Source organism: Myripristis murdjan, chromosome 23 (genome assembly GCF_902150065.1).
Source record: "Myripristis murdjan chromosome 23, fMyrMur1.1, whole genome shotgun sequence".
In the NCBI taxonomy this organism is placed as follows: domain Eukaryota; kingdom Metazoa; phylum Chordata; class Actinopteri; order Holocentriformes; family Holocentridae; genus Myripristis; species Myripristis murdjan.
The window spans coordinates 21,258,627-21,280,911 of NC_044002.1; the positions used below are offsets into that span (position 1 = coordinate 21,258,627).

The 22,285-nt window shown below is 42.9% G+C and overlaps 1 protein-coding gene across 3 annotated transcripts in view; it reads right to left on the reverse strand.

Annotated features, from left to right (window-relative positions):
* Positions 1-7,321: 7,321 nt before the first annotated feature.
* The window catches only part of kcnc2 (potassium voltage-gated channel, Shaw-related subfamily, member 2), an 86,844-nt gene continuing 71,880 nt past the window's right edge, over positions 7,322-22,285 (reverse strand). The window contains exons 2-5 of one of the 3 annotated variants that reach the window (XM_030046183.1): positions 17,218-18,148; positions 14,544-14,714; positions 10,248-10,339; positions 7,322-9,156 (exon numbers count right to left, since the gene is read on the reverse strand). In XM_030046183.1, coding sequence (XP_029902043.1) covers positions 9,094-9,156; positions 10,248-10,339; positions 14,544-14,714; positions 17,218-18,148 — 1,257 coding nt within the window. In that variant the 3' untranslated portion in view covers positions 7,322-9,093. Of the gene's footprint in view, positions 9,157-9,715; positions 10,340-14,543; positions 14,715-17,217; positions 18,149-22,285 lie in introns of those variants that run through there. The other 2 variants (XM_030046182.1, XM_030046181.1) reach the window with 2 other exon arrangements.

Consider the following 22,285-nt stretch of genomic DNA (forward strand, 5'->3'; position numbering starts at 1 on the left):
AAATGTTCATTTTCATTGTTTGTGAATTGATTCGGTCACATTTATTTAATTTTGTGGATGTAGGTCTCCCGTACGTGAACCTCCAGACTCTTTCCCTGCTCTTCTGTTAGCTCCATCTCCTGTTTCTCCATCCTCCTCAGACGGTTCAGATGGCTCCACTCCGAGGTTTGTGCAGCTGAAACATAAAATCCAAACTGCTCTCATGTGTTTTGGAAAGGCAGACATGTGATCATTGTTGGTTATCAATGCTAACATTCAGCCAAAAAGACTTTATATGATTTAGAAAAACCAACCACATCGGTCACCCGACGTATCTGCCGTGATCAAACGTTGCTTCGTGTCAAAACTAGCCTGCTATCCGACATCTATCTCAGTCTCGGGCACAGCTTGATGATGTCAGAGTTGTCCTGCCCTCCTGCGCTGCTGATTGGCTAGGTGGGTTTATCACCACCTAGCCAAACTTAAGGTTTTTCTTTTTTATTTGATAGTGACAGTACATTGTAAAAAAAAAAAAAAAAAAAGTTCATAGAAATCACAGTAAAACCTGTCAAACAGCAACAGTAAAAGACCATGAAATCCAAACTGTCAACATATTCATCAACACGTCAACATAAACATGTCAACATGAACAGGTTTACACTATATCTCTTTGGGTCGTGGTAATTTACCATCGTTCACCGTCAAATTTACGGTTTTCATGGTTTTCGTACCGCAACGTCGCACATATAGTCAAAGTATTTTTTTTACAGTGAAGTTCTGGCAAACACAGCTGCTAGTATTTTACTGTAAATATCACAGATGGGGTTTTTTTTTTACAGTGTAGAGAGAGACAGGAAAGGCAGGGGAGAGAGGTCAGCTACCGGGATGTCCCGCTCAACGACTTTTCACAGACTTTTCACAGACTTTCCAACGACTTTTCAAAGACTTCTCAAAGACCTTCCAAAGACTTTCCAAAGACTTTTCAAAGACTTTTCAAAGACTTTCCAAAGACTTTCCACAGACTTTTCACAGACTTTTAAAGTGAAGGTGTTTTTCCAGGAGAAGCCCAGGCTTTGAGCGGCTGCTTTGACCCACGACTTCTCGATCATACGACCTGTCTCGGGGTGTTTAGAGGCACTTGGTGGAGCAGGTGATGAAGTGGACATGAACAAAGCGTACAGAAGCAGCAGCGTTTGTGGGTAAAATGACAAGAAAAGTCACGTTACCAACCAACAACCAACTTTGTTCATTAGAAAGTTGATCAGTTGTTTCATGTCTCAGCCTTTCTACAAGGCTCTGAGCAAATCCATTCCTAACTTTTTCTGTCTTTCATGTAGACGGAGATTATTCCTCTGCTCCCGTTCCTCCAGCTGAATACATTTTGACAGCAGAAGCACAGCAGGAGGGCCTCCATTCGTCTCCCACACACGTGTTGAAGTGGTGCACCGGATCATTTCCACATTTCCACATTTCCACATCCTGCCTCGGCTCAAGTGCCGTTCCGGTAATCGTCATCTCATCCCTCTCATCTGTTTCGTCCCTGTTATGCCAGCGGCAGCAGCAGCAGCGGTGGTGGTGGTGTGCTGCAGCGCTCGCCGCTCCCCACTACACGCTGCTCTTGTGCTTGTCAACAGGGGGCTTCATGTCAGCGTGTGAGTAATTCAGAGCGTTTGCCGTGGCTTTTCGAGTACGCACCTGAAACAAAGCCTGTAAACGGAGCCCCCACTCTATTACCTGACTCACTCTGCCCTCGTCAACCGCGCCAATCTCATTAGATGGCACTTACCGGGATTTAAATGCCACGCTGCCGTTTGAAAGCTTTAGGGTCCGTGATCTCGCTTTCATTCATACAATATATGTAAATATACCTAACAGGCGAAGGACGATATCAACTTTCACCAAAACACGCCGAGCTGCCAGGATTGTGTGTGTTTTTTTTAATCATGGCTGGCCCCAGCGGCAACTATGAACCCCTAAACCCTGTCGGCACAGGATTATTGTTATTATTCACTTGAGTTTCAGCCGCTGGAAAATGGATGGCAAAAACTACAGCTGAGTCAAAACTTTCTAAATTAACTATAAAACAAAATTACGTTAAATGTGTGTGGTAGAAGAGAGAGAGAATTTTGACGTGATCCTCACCTCATGTCAGCTGAGGATGCATGCACTGAGCAAATGTATGTCAATGTATGTAAGAGCTTGATTTGGTGATTTATTGCTGCAAATGTGCAAAAAATCATCCTCTCAATTTCTATTATTACTGTTCAATATCTTTTTTTTTTTTTTTTTTTAAACTATATACCACTGTTAGCTCCCGATTCTTTTGTTGAAAGCCCAAGAACAGACCGGAGTCAGTCTTCAATTTTCTGATGCAATATTTATTATGGTCACATATAAAGCAAGGCAGCGCTGGTCTCATTCTGACAGAGCTCCCGCAGGATCTCAGTCAGAATGAGCCCCGATATCAGGAAATGATACACATTTATGTTCTTGGGCTTGGGCCTGCCCCGTACATAAGTTGGACTTAAACGCAACCGAGAATAATTGGCCAGTTACCCGGACATGGAAAGGCCAACCACTGCCCATGCCTTGTTTCTGGAATGTGTGATGCTATGTGTGTGAATGTTGACTGGGCGTGTATCTAATGCAACAGACCTAAATAACAAGATAGAGAAAGTACATCTGGCTCCTGCTGTGTCTATCCTCTGCTTAGCAGCCAAGCTGCCCTGAACTATGTAATACATTGACTAATGCAAGAAACATTGAACTAAACGGCCAATTGTAACAACACTTTTATAAGGAAGTTAGAAGAAAACTAGAACTGAAACAAAAATAAAAACAGATACTAAAACAACCAAATAAAACACAGGAAACCAACTTAAACTGAATTGAAATTAGAAATAAAAATGTGAAATAATCCAATTTAAAAACAAATGCAAAACTATAACAGCCAGGACAAGATTACACATGAACACGACCTCAGCCGGTGAAGCAGCTCGCCCTGCTGTGGAAGTGTAGCCACTAACAGAATAGAGCAGAACAGAACAGAATAGAATAGAATAGAATAGAACAGAACAGAATAGAATAGAATAGAACAGAACAGAATAGAATAGAATAGAATAGAACAGAATAGAAAGTCACCTCATTGAAACCAGTGAGAGACACTGACTCACCTGCGTAGTTTTCCAGTGACAGCAGCTGTCTGTCCATCGTCGGCCGGAAAATACATTTCATCTGTTTATCTATTTATCTACCTGTCACCCATACACACACACACACACACACACACACACAATGCACACACACCTGTTATATTCCTCCTGGTCCTGGGGAAAATGTGTGTTTCTCTGCGCTTCACTGAGCAGAGAAGGCAGGAAGTTTAAAACAACCTCTGATGCAATATTCATAGTCACGAATTTGGTATTTTGAAATTTCAGCCGCTGGCTCAGACCCCCCCTTCCCTCCCTTCACCCCCCCTCCAGGCTGTCAAGGCAGGGATGAGCAGGGGCTTTCTCTCCTGCAACACACACACACACACACACACACACACACACACACACACACACACACACACAGACACACACACACACTCCCAGCCCCAGCTGTTTACATCTCCTTGGCACGTCTGTGGCTGTTTCCATGGCGACGGGAGTAAAGATAGTTGGGATGTCTCCGAGATACAGTGCGGCGAGTGGCGCTGACTGCTGGACGTGAGCTGAAGAATGAGCAGGCGGCAGAGGTGTGTGTGTGTGTGTGTATGGGGGGGCACTTTACCCCATTATCTCAGACTGAAGAGGTGTGGGGGTTTAATACCAGACACCAGGTAAATACAGGAATTGTTTTTAAAGGGACAGTTCACCCCAAAATACTAAAAAAAAAACATTGTTTTCCCACGTAGGCCTGTAGTGACGTCCGTCCATCCAGACATGCGATTTGGTGAAGTTTCCACTCTGCCTCCCTTCACCCCAATACAGCGGGACGGCATCGATTATTGTTTTTGGAGCTCAAACCATCAAAACATCATCAAAACGATCACAAAAAGCTACAGGCACACAGATGCCCGACGTAATCCGCAGCCCTCGGAGGTCAAAAGCTTCCTCGGGAACTATTTTCTGCCGAAGAACACCACCACCAAACTGTATCGATCTGCCCCGAATTTGTACTCCTTGGGGGCGGACAAACATGGAGGTGCTGCAGTTCCTTGGCTGGGAATAGTTCCCGGTGAAACTCTTCACCCTCGCAGGCTGTGGATCACGTCCAGTATCAATGAGCTCCACAAACAAACTGGAAACTTCACCAAATCACACAGCAACTATCACTCTGAAGCTGTCTGCACTGCACATAAGGGCGAAATGGGAAATATCTTTATTTTGAGTTTGGGCTCCTTTAAGGATTTTTTTTATCTGTGAATGTTAAATAAAATTAAAGCTGCACTAGAGTTTGAAACCTATCTTATCAGGCTATATCCCACTAAATCACACCTGCAGGTTTTCTGGCGTCTCGTTTGGTCGCTTCTCCACCGACAGGAAGCGACCAGTCGAAACATGAAACGCCCATGAACTGAAGCGCCGCTGCTTTTACTTCATGAGAAAAACACTGAGGTCTTAACCGGTGACCTCGTGCTGCACCAGCAGGCGCAGATAAAAACTGAAACCGATAAAATCTTCACCAATTTTCCCCCAATTCTGTCCTCCCTTCAAATTAAAGCATCTCTCTCTCCCTCCCTATCTTACTGGTTTAGAATTTGAATGTTCACTCCCTTCATTATGTGAACATCCTGTCATCACAGGAAATACATCTTATGTTAAAGAGTGTTCACGTCAACGTCCAACCTGCGAACCTTGTATTTTTCTGAGAGCTATGACATAATTAATTTAATTAATATGTAAATATGTGGGAAATGGCATCCTTATGTCAATCACATTTTTTTAAACCATAAACCAACCCCGTCTATCATACAAATTATCATATTTTATGTTAAATGAATAGTTTGATAGAGAAAGCTTTTGATACAGACACTGAATTCTAACTTTACTTATAATTTAACGCCTGTAAGTCGTAGCAATGGGCGTCTTTCCTCCTTCGACCTTCCTTCCTGTACGACATGAACGCAGCACAAGAGTTGCGATCGTTCCTTATGACTGAAATCCAAACTGTGTCTTAAAATCGCAGCGAGTGGCCCCCAGCATCAGATCTTTCCCTTCTCACGTCTCTTTGCTGTTGTTTTGGTTCGGTCAACACGACACGTGCTGCGTGCCGTTCACCGACACGGCCTTACAGGGTTTCTGGGCGCCGAAGCTCACATCATTTTCACGTCGTTTCCCCTCGCCGCCGTTTGGAGCTGCGAAATTCCCCCCGGTGCAGCTTTAATCTGCGAGATGAAACCGGAGCCGCCGTTGACGACTGCCTGTTTATGTTATTTACATCTGAAACCGGTGGTGATAACAGTGTGAGTGAAATGCTGACTGTCGTGTCAAATGCATTTAGATGAACTTCCCGGAGTTATTATCTGGCGGGGGGGAGGGGAGGGGGTCTCCGCCGGGTGCAAAGTGTTTGTCAGTAAAGAAAACATCACACTTGTCACGCACTGACATGAAACAAAGAAAGAAACCATCCGTTAAAAGATAAATAGTTTATGTGAATCTCTCACATAGCATTTACCTTTACTCTATACACATGTTCTGAACGTGATATACAGTATGTCATCTTTCTCTTTTTTCTTTCTTTTCTTTTCTTTTTTTTTTTTTTTTTTACAATTTGACATGATTTTTTTTTTTTCAGCATGCACTTTAGAATGCCAACAAAAGGCTCCACAAATACAGACTTCAAACTAGAATTTTTTTCCTCACAGTAAAACATACAAAACATGAACTTGAGATCAAAAGCCTGACAGTTTGAGGACAAGATGGAGAAGCACAGCATTGGACTACCATGACTTTTTTTTTTTTTTTTTTTTTTTTTTTTTTTTTACAAGTAACCGAGCAATGTACTCAACAATAGACACAAAAATACATGTTCTGGATTCCAAAAAATAAACACCTTTTCAAGTTACAACGTTGTCCTAAAAATACACAATGAACGGTACCCCTTTGTAAATTCAAAGAGTAAAGCAGCGTGTGTACTACACAAGGAGGATTGTGGGTACAGGGCGACACTTGACAGCTAGCCAGCCACCACCGTGCAGCCGACATGAAACACGGACTGTGCCGGCGCCTCAGTTCCTGCTATCATGCATCAATCCTCTCTATCAGGCTTTGTAGCTGCATTTTCAGTGTTGCTATTTTTTTCTTCATTTTTTTCCTCTCCTTTTTCTTTTTTTTCTTTCTTTCTTTCTTTTTTTTTTTTTTTAACTTCGGTGTCCTTGTTTGAACGGGTTGCTGAAATCACAGTGTGGATCGGCGCTTTTTCATTTTGGGTGCTTATTGCAAATCGGATCTGATTGTTGGGTACATGGAGTTGCTACCGTGCAGATGCGGCCATTGTAGAAGTCCCGCTCTCTACTGCACGCTGAATGAACCACTGCTACACTTTTTGCTCCGCCCCCGAAAGGCGAAAATGTTTGGAAGAATCAAGTTGTGCTGTGTTTTTTTTTTTTCTTTTTCTTTTTTTTTTTTTTTTGTTTTTAAACCATCGGAAGTTGCGAAGAACGGTCTGGTAAAGCATAGTGAGTCGCTTCTACTGTACAACCTTCAAGAAAAACGAACGTCTTCTGCAGCACGGACGCAGGGTGGATGCGGCTTAAAGGCGTGACGCGGGACTCCTACAACGGCTAAAACATCACAGGGGAATCTCGTCTCTGTGCTAAAACTGACTGGAAGAGTGACAGCAAGTTACACTCCGCTGAGCTGACCTCGAAAACTGCAGATCTTACCCTGGAGTAGTTTTAAGATACACACATTTAAAACACACAGCAGAGCAATTAATCCACTGAAAATTACCAAGGGAAACAAAAGCAATGATGACCATAATGTCACATTTATTCAACTTAGCACATTTGTCTCTCTATACTGTATATACTGTATGTAGAATTTCATATATGAATACACCCCATTTTTTTTTTTTTAACACAAAGTGCCTCAACTGATACATGTTAATACACTTATTGCGAGGAGGGATACCACAGCAAGTAAAGTGATTGACGTGTGTCACGGCGCAACTTAGGAACCAACGACCTTGTTAACCTGACTCGCCATCAAAAGACAGATGAGTGGGTGGAGCCTCGTGGCCCAGGTGTGCTGTGTTGTCGTCTTATTTACAAGAACAATATCTATACAGTAGCTAGCCTCTTTTGAAAGGACTTGTCCATTTTTCTTTGCTCTCCTTTTTTTTTTTTTTTTTTTTAACTCCGGTGCGCCAGTTCGGCTCAAGTCCAAAAAAAGGAAAAAAAAAAAAAAAAAGGAAAAAAAAAAATCAGGAAAGGTAAATGCTTATCAAAGTCCTCTGATTCCCAGAATTCCCTTTGATCAGTAAGTTCCTCTCCCACTCACTGAGCCGTGGGCTGGGTGGCTGTCAGTCCATGGTTTTTGCGTCCGTCCCGGTCGGTAATGTCCCATAGGAGTGGCCTCACAAGCTCCAAACGGGACCACTCACTGCAATAGGTCCTCACACTGATGACAGTCTTATCCCACCGTCATTCAAATAGGAAATGAATTGTCTGAATAAAATATAAACAGGTCACATCTCTAAATATCAGAAATGCATCTGTCTGTGTTGAGCATCATTTTAGAAGAACTGGCATGCAGACATCGGCTATTTTTTTAATATATGCACAAAAGCTGTAGGCCTACAGTTAGATAATATAAACAGGAACATAGTACAAATCTATGCCGTTCTCTTGAGCATATATCTATAGTTATAAAAGCTCTATTGTGTATTGCAATGGTTTGGTGGGGGTGATTCAATAATTTGGTTTAAAGACAAAGAGAAATGTTAGCAAGAGCTCCTCTTTTAATTGGTTGACTTTTTGCCAAGCTATGTGTAAGATGCATCTAACTGTGAGCCAGTTGCTAAGCAACCTTCTGCTACTGGTATAGACATACTGTAGTGTTGGGCGAGGCACATGGCTGAATGTGATGTCTGCTGTCCCACACCTGTTGGTGCACAGCAGCAATTTGTGTGTGTCACAAAAACTCTCATCAATAATAAATCACATCGCCCGGGAATGAATCAAAAAAAGCTGCTTCAGTTTAAAGACGAGATTTAGTGACACACCAAACCATTTGGAGGGAGTTCAACCTCTGCCTGTCTGGCAAAGAACAGTTAAATCTTTCAGTTTCCAGAGAAAATACTGGAGTCTGAGCGGTGTGAGGAGGTATAGAGATCCACCGTGTAGACAGCCAGATCCTGCTGCATAAAGGTGCTGTGTGTAGCATTTTGTGTCTCATTTATCAGGAATCCTGTTGCCTCCTGCTGCAAAGAGGACGTTGTTATGCTACTTTTACCTCTTTGCTCCACAGGTTTTTAATTTGAAGAACAAGAATGTAAGCCGAATAACATCTGACAACCAGGAACATTTTGAAACTATGCAGTTAAACTGGAATAACGGACTAAGAGGGATTATTCCTGTGGCTATGAAGTTGCTAAATTCACTCAGGAAATAGGTGTTTGGTAGGAATATGTTTGTTTTAGTGTCATGCTGTTGGATTGTGTGCAAACAGATTTTCCCCTTGGGATAATAAAGATTGACTTGATTTGACTTAGGCTATGCACTTCATGTTCCTGTTTGTGCTATGAAGCAATATCCCTTCATGCTGTAAAGAAATCCAGCAGATTTTCTGTCTAACCTGTTGGCACACATTTGTAGATTCACTGGAGTCTCCAAATTATTGCTGTGATGATTTATTGTTATTAAAATGCTACATACAGCACCTTTTTATGGTGCCAACAGGCTGCAGCAATCCTGTGAGTGTGTGCATTTTTACTCGGTGCGACGATATACATCATATCCTCTGTAGATTATTGAATTACCCCCTTTTTCAGTGCACATGAAAAAACACCAAGAAACACAAGTGATGACGAGGAGGGCGAGAGGGCTCTGCACTGCAATCCTACCCACATGCCCGTTCAGAAGGACAAGGTTACCTTTCCGCCATGGCGGTGCCTTCCCCCAAGCCATTAAGATAGAACGCTGCTCTCTGCTTGTGTGAAACCAGTAAAGACAACCTCTTTGCAGTTATCTGTGAGTAAACAACCAGAGACACTTCAGCTTGGCATCATGGCAGCAGTCCGTCAAAGGAAAACACACAAGGAAAAGGTGAGAGGAGGGGGGAAAAGAGTTAATCAGAAATAGCAGCGGACGGACACAACCCACATGCAGAGAGACAAATACCCCGTCGGCATTCTGTGTGCTGCGTTTTCAGTGTTCAGTCTCCTCGGTGGATTGTAGGCAAAGCCGATGGCACGGTGAGACACAATACGAGTCGAGTGCAACCCACTCCTCCCTCCCAAAACGCCCCAAATCCGACACATATCCTTAACCTGTCCTCACTCTCTGCCTCTTGCCTTGTCTCGTTGCCACAGCGCTCGCAGACGATGGTACAGGATGATCCATGCAAACATGAGCAGGCCCAGCAGCAGGTGAAGAGTGACAGACTGTGCATGTGCTTGTGTGAATCGAAACACAGTCCAAAAAGACAAATCCCTCCGTCTCCTTCATTCCCTCGCCCTCCCTTCCTCCCTCCCTCCCTCCCTCCCTCCCTCCCTCCCTCCCTCCCTAGCCCAAAAATAAAGTAGCAAACCAAAAGTCACAGTCATATGAGGTTAACATGAAGTGACATCTCTCTCTTTTTGGAAGCACATCTTTTTTTTCAAGGTATCTAAATATAGCAACATCTAATATCCCTGATTATTAATATGTCCTTTTATTAAATGTTATGGCTGCTACTTCTGAAGCCACCAGTCAGAGTCCATTTATTGCAAGTCTTAATAGTACGACGATTATGAACTAAAGGGAACTCCAAGTGACACGGGAGAGCTAACAAGTTACTTCGGGATGTTGGCTAAGCACATCTACCTTCAAGGAAAAGGGGCGATTTGCTCAGTTAGCCCGAGCCACTAACATTAGTCTTATCTACAAAGTTAAATACTTAACCACTATTCACAATATCTATAGCAGAGTTCAACTATAATACCAAAGGGAGGTGAGTTATTTTGGGGTTGTATGTCGAGTGCTTGGTTGGTTGACATTAGGCCAGTGCGGGCCAGAGCCAGACTTCTCACAGGATGGAGGGGATGGGGGAGCGAGAGCGCCTCAGCGGGCAGGGCGATCCGTACGGCGAGCTCACAGGAGACAACCTCAGGGCGTTACCAGCCATGCCAGTCATGCCCGCTATGTTGTTTAAGCTCCGGGATTTCTCATAGCCTTCAGATGGGGGGCGACAGAGAGGTGGTGGTGGTGGTGGTGGTGGTGGTGGTGGTGGTTGTGCAGGAACAGGACATGAACACACACAGGCAGGCAGGCAGGCAGGCAGGCAGGCAGGCAACGATCCAAGTCCAAGCCAGCCGAGTGAACCGAGACAAGACAGGAGACAGGAGTGAGACAGAGCAACAGTAACATACTGCATGGTGACTGCATGCACAAAACATTGTCTGACAATGACACTGAGGCAGACTGCAATTTTAGCTTGGTTACGCCGGAGACAGACAGAATCTCATTGGTTGAGGTAAATCTCAAGGGGCGGAGCCAAAGAAGCGCACGGTGCCTTCATGTGAGACTCGGGAAGTTGTGTTGATGAGTTCTGTGGTGAAACGCTTGACGTGCTGCATGTTCACACACAAAAAGGGACACTGAGATTCCCAGATGTCCCAGATTCTCCTACAACACAGAAATAGAGACCTATTTCTAAATATAAATAAAGTCTGTGTCTGTGCTTACATTCAAAAGGTCACAAATAACCTTGAACCCCTTAACTCCACCATCAGCTGCTGCTTAGACTCTTTTCTATGTCTCATGTCTTTAGTTTTCATCTGTTTTTTGTTCTTTTTGAATTCTGCCCAATATACACCCCATATTACAAAAAAAAAAAAAAAGACTAAAACTAACACTGAAACTAATAAAAATTACACTAAAACTAAGCATTCAAATGAGCTCCAATAGCCAACAGCTAGCTAGGTCAGCTGGTTGTCTAGCCTGCTGACGTTCATGAATGAATGAAAACATGGAAGTGATTTCCGTTTATATTTTATTTATATTTGATTAATTCTATCAAAGTTCATTGTTTGCCACTGAAGTTTGCCAGATAGCCAACTTGCACTCTGAAAAACTGTGGATCTTTGGCTCCGCCCACTGAGGTTTAACTCAACCAATGATATTATTTCTGCCTCCAGAGCGGCTCGACTTTCAAGAAATGTTTTTACAACTAAAACTCCAATCCATGTGTGGTAATCCCTGACATTACAGCTAATGTTATTCTTAAACTTATCACTGCTGAAGAATAATCTGAAAAAAAAAAAAAAGAAAAGAAAAGAAAAGGTTCATCTCATGGCATCATCATTAGTATTTTCTCTCACAAGAAAGTGATTAAAGCAAAAACTTGCCATAAAATCTCAAAAATGACTCATGAACCAACTGAGAATTAGTTTAGTGATGCTTGTGTGAACTGTTCAGTTACATTTTGGGACATTCACATTAACAGTGGTCATTATGTAAAAGTCAAGTGTAATTACATACAAAAAGTGATTTTTGGACTAAAAACATGCAAACCGTGTACAAAATATAACACAGACTGTGTTTATGTGCGTGTAAATACTAGGATACATAATGATGATGATAAGGATGACTGGATAAAGTCCATAAAAACTAATGCTTAATTCATCTTTACAAATGTACTCCACAACAGCTGAAATCTCTGAAGATGTAGCACATGATGCACTCTGACAAATTTGCATTCGGCCGTTTTGTGCAAAATAAACAAGCAAGCCAAAGCAGCCAGATCATTAATGGAGCATGCCAATCAGCTGGCGTAAACACTGATGAGGAACAGCTAATGGAAACGTGGCCTCATTACCATACTGCATACGGCGCCATTTGTTTCACAGAGAGGAAGGGTGTAAATTAAACCAGAGCTGCTTCAGAACCAGCCGAGCAGGCAGAACAAAGGGCAGCCTGGGTCTGTGCCAACAGGTAGCGGGGAGTAGAAAGGACCCCATGTTTTATGCATGAACGCAACTGTGGCGGCAACTGCAACCAGTGAGTGAGGCAGCAGAGACGAGGACACAGCTGGACGCCCGCCCACGTCGAAAACACGCGACTGGCGAGCTGCCCTGCTGTGTAAGAGACCGCCGTGTTGCGCTCCCCAGAGGGTCTGGGTCACACTTAGTTTTACCTGCCAGATTATCTCAAGACCGAGCCTGGTACAACACTGCTACCGTCAACAGATGATTTGAATTTAATTCGTCATACTGCGATAAACAGGATGTTTTTCTGATGAAACCCTGGCAGAATGCAGGACATATCCCTCAGCGCAGTCGAAAACATAAACCGAAATGCTGTGCTGTCCTACTGGATAAATACTATTCACTATAAACCTGGCACCCAGAGATCTGATGATTTACCTGCTACAGGCTGAGGATCAGCTACCAGACTGTGGAGCAACCACATGGAGAGCAGGGCATTTGGACGGCCCTCTGCAGAGGCAGTTAACTTCTGATAGAAGGCAATTAGCCGAGGCTTAACGGAGTTTCACATTGCTGTGTAGATTAACACAACATTAATGCTTCGAGATGTCTGACATAGATTGGAGACATTAATCCATCAAACACGCATTAGGCTCCACGTCTTCAACAAATGTTATTTTTGTGCCTTCAAGAAGAGCTTTAATGCATTTTACCAAAATGTTTTTTATGACAACACCGACCACGCTGACTGCAGCATTACCTCAGCTGTACGTCTCTGTTTCTCAGATTATACGTTTCGGGTCTCCACCATTACGGTCTGCATTTTAAACCGCGTGGAACAGTAACAAGGTTTTCTGTGAATTTAGAAAATGTGAACTTCACGGCGACCTTTAGTTTGGGTCAAAGTGTTCACCAGTTCTATGTCTGACCTTTCCATTGATGCACCGCTACAAGACTGAGGGCGATAACTGACAGGCAAATATTTTGGACAAATTTGATAGCAAAATTTGACGGCAAATTTTGTTGGCAGTATTTCTCATTGGAAACAATGTATTTTTATATGTACTGCAGTCAAGCTATGTCAGTAGCAAACTTTGCCAGCAAAGTTTCAACATTGTCCAATCAGAAATTTAAAAAAAAATTGGTCATTCAGGTGGAAGAGCCATCATCAACTTCTAACTGCGGTAAATTGACTTCTTCATTTCCTGTAATTGCGGACATGCAGTGTAATGAGACATACAGTCAGCTTAGAAATGTAAGTTTGTAGTATTATGACTTTATCTGGATACTCATAATTACAACCTTACCATACGTGATGTGATTTTGAACAATGTATTTATTAGTAATCAGCTCATACACTGGTTACTTTTCATCAGTAGCAGCAAATGTTAGCAACTTGCAACAATGCACTGTGGTGTCAAATTTACATCAGTAATAATATGAATAAAGAAGTCAACCTACCAGACACTTGTAAGTTGACTGGAGTAACATATCTTACTTTACATCCATTTTCACTTTCAAACTGTCAGAACATTTTTTGTCTTCTTTGCCCATTGCCACCATTTCCCTGTCGTTCACACTCATCGCCCATTTCAACTCAAATTTGCCCCATATCTGCCTGACATATTTGCTGGTGTATCATCACCTTTAAGTTGATGTTACACTGGACACTTTATTTTCGGGCAGTGTAGATGGGCAACGGCCCTAGCGACAGCCAACAAAGTGAGACACATGATCAAGAATTTATTCAAGTGTTAACTGGCAAGAAGAGGACTTGAATAAATTGTAAATAAAGCAACAGTTCTGAGTCCGATGACACTGTTGCAGATCAGAATTGCAGGGAAGGTTGCACTGTGTATCACTGCTGAGAGCCACAGCAGCAGCACCTCTGAGAGCCAGAGGTTACGTTACCTGAGCTGACTACGGCTGAACAAACAGCCTTCCCCCCTCCAGGGATGTTGGTGTCCCAGGCACTAAGGATACGGATCAACGGATGAGGATCTTGACTGATGTATCCACTGCTTTTAAGATCTGTTCTGAACTTGACTTCACTGAAAACATGCCGTGCTCTGGTATCTTGCATTTTTCAAGTAAACATGTCTGGTGTGTGCACTACTCTCACCATACAAACAAGTGCAGTTACAGAAAATCCCCTTGAGATGAAACCTAATCAGGGCAATATGAATGATGAATTGTGAATAAAAAACAAATCACTATTAATGAACAATGAACATGCATGACAATAACATCTTGCATGCCTTTTCATAGATATACCAGAAATAATGATATTACTCTGCTTTCATGGAATGGCTTGCATAATAAATATTAACATACTTAAAAATATTTACTTAAAGTTCCACTATGCCATGTAAAAGAGAGTTATAATTTCCATATTGCATGCTGGGTGTAACTTATGTGAGGGCAGTTGTCCTTGTGGTCCACGCGGTTACCTGTCTTGCGTATCCCTCCGTCTGCAGGGCAGGTGTAGTCGCTAGCAGCGAGCAGGAAGCACGTCCCCCCGCTCCGGCGGTCCTGATCGCGGGTGCTGGACCGTCGCATCGGGACCCTCTCCTCTGGTGACATGGTCAGGTCGCTCCCCCCGCTGCAGTCCGCCGACAGGACTGTAGGAAATGAATCAGGGCGGGTTATGGAGCAGAAATGCCCCCCCCCCTCCTCTTTTTCAGTGGCCCAAGTGGTTCCCATAATAACTTTGCACCACATTTCATTGTTTCAGAGAATTCAGACAGGCATAAATCTTTGAACTGAGCCAGCCGGTTATGAGACAAGCCCAAAGTACAGAAACAACAGCAGGGACATGCAGAAGTCAAGTTGACTCGTCAATCTCAAGGAAGCTGTAGATTTAAATCAAACTGTACTGTAGACATGTTTAGGAATAACCTTCTCATCTGTCTCAGTAATTAAAAAGAACTGCACTCCTTTTGGGGCAAAATGCAATTATTATTTCCTCCTTGGTATTGACCTGCTTTGGTTAGTTTACAATTCTGTTGTGATGACATGTTTCAGATGACTCATGAAACTATTTAAGACAGCTTCTCATGACCTTTAAAAAGATGGGCTTAGGAAACCTTGATGCTGTCATTAAAAAAAGATGAATGGGATATGCAGTGTCTCAAAAAATAATCAGTAATTCTAGTTGAAAAGTCAGTGGGTTAGTGACAGGACAGCTGTTCTGGCCCATCAGGAAACAACAGATTCAGAAAAAAACAAAAAACAAAGATGAAATACAAATGAGGACAAGAGTGTAACACTGCTCATCCCATACTGCACTGCATGTGATGTCATCAATTCTCTTTCCCTTATTTTCAACGTTGATATAATATGGGTTAATGACATCTAATGGCTCTTCTCATCTCTCCTAGCGGGCATGATTTCTGACGGTAAAACCACGGTGGGGGGGGCATCAACAGTAGAGGTTGCTAGGTGATGTCTGGCTATAACGAGCTCACATAATCCGATAACTCATGAGAAAGCTGCATGCAACATTTAAGACAGCAAATAATCTAACTCCCAGTGGGAAAACTGAATGGGAAATTCACTCCAGGGATTCAGAGAGCGAAAGGGTAATGGGCGGGGGAGGCCGGAGGGGGGGAGGGCTGTAGGTGTCTGGAGGGAAGGAGGGAGGCTGTGAGGGGATGGTCAACGGAGGACAGTCACGACACACATCAAACAGCCTCCCACATAAAAAGCATTCGCCAAATGTCACGAGCACCAACGTGCAGCACAATAGAGGTCAAAGGTCATGCGCTGTGCAGAGTCAGTGGGGGAGACTGTCACTGTGCTCTTACCAGACAATAAGAGGCATACAAGGATGAGAGACAGGTATGAAACAGTTCTCCTAATATTCATCCTGTGGTGAATTTATGCAGCACTAATACTCAACAGCCGAAAGGAGCTGGTTGGAAAATTATTATAGTTGGTATTATTTTATTATTATTTTTACTTTTTTTTACTTAGTGCATTACAGTTGCCACAGGAGGTCATAATCAGGCACCAAGTGCATAAAAACAAACATTTTACTTGGAAATCATCTGTGGGTAGGTTAGCCAAAATAATCTTTGCAATTTTGTATTTTTTTTTTATTTTTATTTTGTATTGGCAAATAAAATCTTCATTCGTATTGTCAAACAAAACTTCTTTGTTCTGACTGATTTCAGTCAACATGTATACATGCCCGGTGTAAGTATTGGCGACCCATTTTGGAAAACCAAACATGCTAGATGTTTAACACACACATGCACACGTCCACCCTGCTTGCATTTTTCCAAAATGGTAAATATATGGAACTAAAGTTTTAAAATGCAAACAAAAGGAATTAGGAAATTTTGACGATGGTGAACAGGAAAAAAAAACCCTTCCCGACTCTGTTTTTCCAGTGACTTCTGAGGAAACCTCACAGACAGCTGAAGCAGATTGATTCTGTTTTTGCATTCATTTAACACATGAATTATTCTATGCTTATTAAATATAAGCATTTCAGACCTAATAAGTAAATAGACTGTGAGGAACCCAGAGAAAGCCCACACCTACCCTCAGGAATGTCTGTGCTAGAATTCAAAGAAAGTCAGTATACAGGGGTCAACACTAATTTCCATCAATATCAGATGTGTCAGAGTAAATTACTGACACAAGCCTAGAGGGAAAAACAGCCACCTACGGTCTAAACAACAAATGAACAATCCCTATTGGAAAAAAAAGACCTCAACAGTGGGACTGCTTCCTGCTCCAACTGAATTCTTATCAACGTGAAATATTTCAACACAATCGCTCTCATCTCCCACTCTCAATGCCTTTCGCATCACCTCCCTTATCGCTGTGGCAACCAGAGACAAGGGCTGCAAGGCAAAAGCGTTCAGTCTTTTATGGGGAAGTGGTGCTTTTGACTCTCGAGGGAAAAACCATCTCTAGTCTCTGGGGTGAATCTGTCAAATGGCCATAGCGCTCTACCTGAGATGGAGTCCCTTATGGATTCCCCTTACCCTTCTGCACCTCCTCTGCTGTGGCTGCATAAATAACTTACTCCCCACTGCGAGACTGTAACCAGAGGCACTGTATAGAGGTGTGATCGCTCAAAATGTTCTTCTCTCTCTAGCATGACCGTCTTACCTGAGCGGTTGCGTTCTAGTACCCTGCTCCCCTTGACGTGGCACAGGTCACCCTGGGTGCTGTTGCAGGTGGTGTTGAGGTCAGCTTTGCAGTAGGTGGGGGACCCTCCCTGCACCGCCTGAGGGATGTGCTTCTTTCTCTTCTTGGGCAGCTTCTGCTTGGCCATGGCCAGGGAATAGTACATCCCAAAGTTATTGACGATGACGGGCACGGGCATGGCTATCGTCAGCACCCCTGCCAAGGCGCACAACGCACCCACCAGCATGCCTGACCACGTCTGTGGATACATGTCGCCATAGCCCAGTGTGGTCATGGTGACCACAGCCCACCAGAAGCCAATGGGGATGTTCTTGAACATGGTGTGGTGGCTAGCGGTGGGGTCATTTGGACTGGCGCCAATGCGCTCAGCATAGTAGATCATTGTGGCGAAAATTAACACCCCCAGTGCCAGGAAGATGATGAGCAGCAAGAACTCGTTGGTGCTGGCCCTTAACGTGTGGCCCAACACCCTCAGCCCCACAAAATGACGCGTTAGCTTGAAGATACGCAGGATACGGACGAAGCGCACCACCCTGAGGAACCCCAACACATCCTTGGCTGCCTTCGATGAAAGACCACTCAGCCCTACCTCCAAGTAGAAGGGCAGGATGGCCACGAAGTCGATGATGTTGAGCACGCTTTTTACAAACTCCAGCTTGTCCGGGCTGAAGGTCACACGCACCAGGAACTCGATGGTAAACCAGAAGACACAAACACCCTCCACGTAGGTGAGCGCCGGGTCAGTTTCAATCTCATACTGCGGGCTGAGGTCCTGCAGACTGTTGTTCCGCACCTCGGTTTTGTTAATGATGGTGTTGAAAGCCTCGTGAGTCTCCAGGCAGAAGGTGGTGATGGAGACCAAGATGAAGAACAAAGATGCAAAGGCAATAAACTACGGGGAGGAGAGGAGAGACAAGCGATTAGAGAGAGAAGAAAGAAACACATCAATATCAATCCAACATCAATTCATTTCTGGCATTTCTGAACCAACAATGTTCTATACACTGGCTTTGTGTATGTACACCACCAAGGTCATGAAAATTCAATTTCATCCATTTACTCTTGAGCAAGCCAGACAGCTTTAATTAACTTGCATCAGTTTGAATGGAATGGAGAGAGGAGCAATCTATTAGCAAGAGCAACAAATAAACACACTCTTCCCCATACTTCTTGTGGGAATGCAGCATGGGAATGCAGATGCAGTCAGATTTAATTTACTGCTGTTGTATGTGGGGCAGTTAGCTGTAAAGCACAGAGGAAAGTGGTAAAACCAACCGACCAGGCAAACAAATAAATAAACAATCAGACAGCATCACTGGCAGTGCAGTGGAGAATTGGGGCATGGTATTTTTAAGTGTGTGTATGTGCATCGTATGTAAGGCCTTTGTTCTGTAGGCCTATAGTTCACCCTGCCATTCAATGTTTTGAGCGATGCTAAAATACAGTGCAGGAAAAATAGGACAGCATATAACACACATACACCCCACCTTCAAAGTTTTGCGTCATGAGAGATACACACTGTTTAATACCGCTGCTTGATGTGGATAGAATTTCATACCTTGACATACATGACAAATATCATGATAGCGATGCGATATACTGTATGACTATGGGTTTTTAGTGCTCAATTTTAAGTGTAGTGACAGTGAATGGACAGAACATTCTTCAAAAAGCAGCATAATAATACCAACTGGATGTACAAAATACAATTTCTTAGTATTTTATTGATCAGAACAGACCACCAGATCACTGTCTTAGGCTATCCCTAACCCTAAATTTGATATTGTTGCCTTTTGAAATATTAATGTCATGCATGTTCATATCTAGATAACAATTTGATAATAACATATCACTCAGCCCTACTATTTAAGACATAGTTGGGGAAATGTAAGCTATTTTTTAATATGTGAACTGTTTTTATGGTCTAAAAGTTGCTCAGTAGTCGTTAAAACGGGCCTCTACACTTGTACCACAATGATCTTCTTCGGGTACATTCCTTGCCTGGTTTTTATATTCCCAAACAGACAATTCTCCACTGATGGACCTGTCTGATGGCGCCAGATTGTGATTGTGATACAACAAAGCCTCTGTTGGAGCTTTCACTTGGCAGGGACGCCGGACTTTCTGCCCTCCTGTCTTTCGTTTCTCTGATAACAGGAAGTGGTACCGTTCCAGCTGAGGAACCACTCTGGGCACTGAAACAGGCAAGTTGTGCTGTCTGTTCACAACACAAATGGAAGCCATTTTTTTTTTTTAGCAATTGTTCCCCATTGTGTCTGGGCGGCAGTGTCCAACGGCAAAGTCAGGCGGGGACAGGGACGCCTAAATAGGCCTCTTGGGTGCTATTTGGTAAACCCCTGATTCACATTTACTGCCAACATGCAGGGATGAATAGAAATAAGGTGTTTTATTAGGCTGCTAGTCACCAGCTACTCAGGCTTAAGGACAGGGTGAGGGACATGGTGACGTCGCAGAGATTTGATTTGCTGGAATATGAAATTGTAAATGGTAGGAAGGTGGGCAAAGGACAAGGGGATGAGAGTGACTGGGGCTCAATGGCGCCAAATAAATATAGATATACTACATTTTTACTGCCATGACAATTAAAATGGTTCGGCCAGAACACATGGACATATAACAAAACCTCCCATTTGTTTACTTATTATAGCTAAAGTTTCATTCAAAACTGAGACGTGTTTTTTTCATTTTATCATATTTTATGTTACCTTTTATTATTGGCCTGTAGCTATTTTTTTTCTTGATAGACTCCACATTAGTATTCTGATACCACCAGTGTACTAATTATGTCATTAATCTACACACTGGTGTCTTTTTATTCATACCGTGTAGACGCACCAATACAGGCCTATTATGTTTAGAGAGAGGGTCACCTTGGAGTATGTTTGTATTTATTTATCCATTAAATGTCAACCATTTGAAAAAAATGAGACCTACTTTTACTAAACAATGAAACATGGACCAGATTAATAGTCAGAGTGGATTTGTTAAAAATAAGATATAAGGTTACTTTTATTCTTGGTCGACCAATCATGACATGTTTACTTACTTTGGTCATAGTGGCTGGGTCTTATTTTGATCATGAACTTCTAACCTTTGCTGAGTGTTTTAGGACGCCACCTGTCACTCGTGGCCTGGAAGCAGCTCGGTCTGAATTTGCAAACATCCATGACTCTCTCCGAGAGCTAGACTGAGCAGATTTCCACACATGAAGCCTACTATGCTCCCTCTCCACCTTCCTCCCACAATCCATCCACTTGTGCGCTCTGCCTACTGAGCTCCAGAGAAGTCGTTTCACACCCTGCCTTGTTTTGGATTGCATGACTCACGCGCTCTCAAAATATCATTGCCACTATTTGGGTCACCCTGCTCCTGAACGGTATGCGTGCATTCGCTCTGCCACTGGTAACAGGCACTCTCGCCATATATTATATATGTGTCCTTGTCATCCTGCTCCATTCACTGCCTCTTTTTGAAAGCCATGGCATGTTCCAGAGTGACTCCTACAGTTTTATGGGGTTACTCACAGAGCTAATATACAAATGCATCTGACTCTACTCCAAAAGGCGAGGTGAAAAATGAATGAAAAAGACATTCATTCCCCCCCGGCTATGCAGAATTCAAACAGGAAGAGGAACATATAGATACCATGAATACTCAAAACTGTCGTAAAAGTGTATGAAACATGAAAACGATGCAGCCTTGACACTCTACATTTTGGAGCAAGACAAAGCCACAACACATCTGACCTCACCTCCTCAGAAAAACACATAATACCCAATGTGTCATCCATCTACTCACATACCTACAGCTCTTTTAGATGTTCGGCAAAATCTAGGTCAAGACAGCTCAACACCACTGCTTCATAGAAAAAAAAAATCGTCTTATTCAGTCTGCCTGCGCATACAGTAACAAGCACCTGTTGTAAACACTGAACTACATTCAGCCTTAAAGGAAAATTACACTCTCAGATACTGTTTTGTTGTCATATATTATTGATTTTTATTGTCCAGAGCATTCATTTAGTTATTAGGTGATCAACTATTGTAATTTTTGGTAATTGGTGCAACCCTTTCCCACAGTCTGACTAGTCTACATCTACCTCGATTATTGATTTCCTACATTTCCCAGGATCCCTTTTGATAAGGAGATAAGGATTCAACTTCTATTAAAGGCTTCTGCATTGCATTCTGGTCTATTTCGCCCTGCATTGGTGAACATTAGTGCAAAATGGCAGCTCTTGAAAGACGGCTTTACTCCTTGATTGTGAGGGACTGACAGCAAAACCGCTGAAACATGTCCTGCTATGCATCTATGTTCAAGTTCAAGTTTATTTAACACCCCCTGACTTAATCCTCACAGCGGGCAAGAAAAAACTCCCCAGAAAACCCATCTGAACAGGGAAAAATGGCCGAAATCTACATGATGTAAAAACAAGTCGTACAACTTGCATACTGTTCAGATACACAATAATTAGTAAGTCTCAAGCAACGCATTTCATTGGTTATCTCAGTCGAGAAGATGAGCTACAAATTATCCACGCCTAAAGTCTTGTGATTCGGTAAAACTGTGAAAACCCTTTGTTCTGCCATTAATCTTGAGGTTAGTGATGCTCCCACGTAGTAGATAAGAAGTTGCGAGGCTGAGAAACTCAAGAGGCGAAGCGAATTTCACCAAGGTCAACATCTGCCTTCAGGCTCCCTCTTGGTCAGTGCTTTTCCATGCTGTCACAGTGGGGGAGAAAGAAAAAAATCACCACCAAGCAGTAAAATGGGCCAGAAATGCAAGCCACGCCACCAATAGCTGTTTTTATTAAGTGATAAAATATTAGGGTGGATTTTTTTTAAACCTCCTAATAAAAGAAATTATCTTTTACAGTTATGAAGAACAGCTTGGAAACAACGGTCTATTTCTTTGCCAGTTCTCGATTCTCTTTCCTTCCTCCACCTCTCTATCTCCCTCACTGTCTCTGTTTTTATTTCTCTCTCTCTCTCTCTCTTATCATGACATT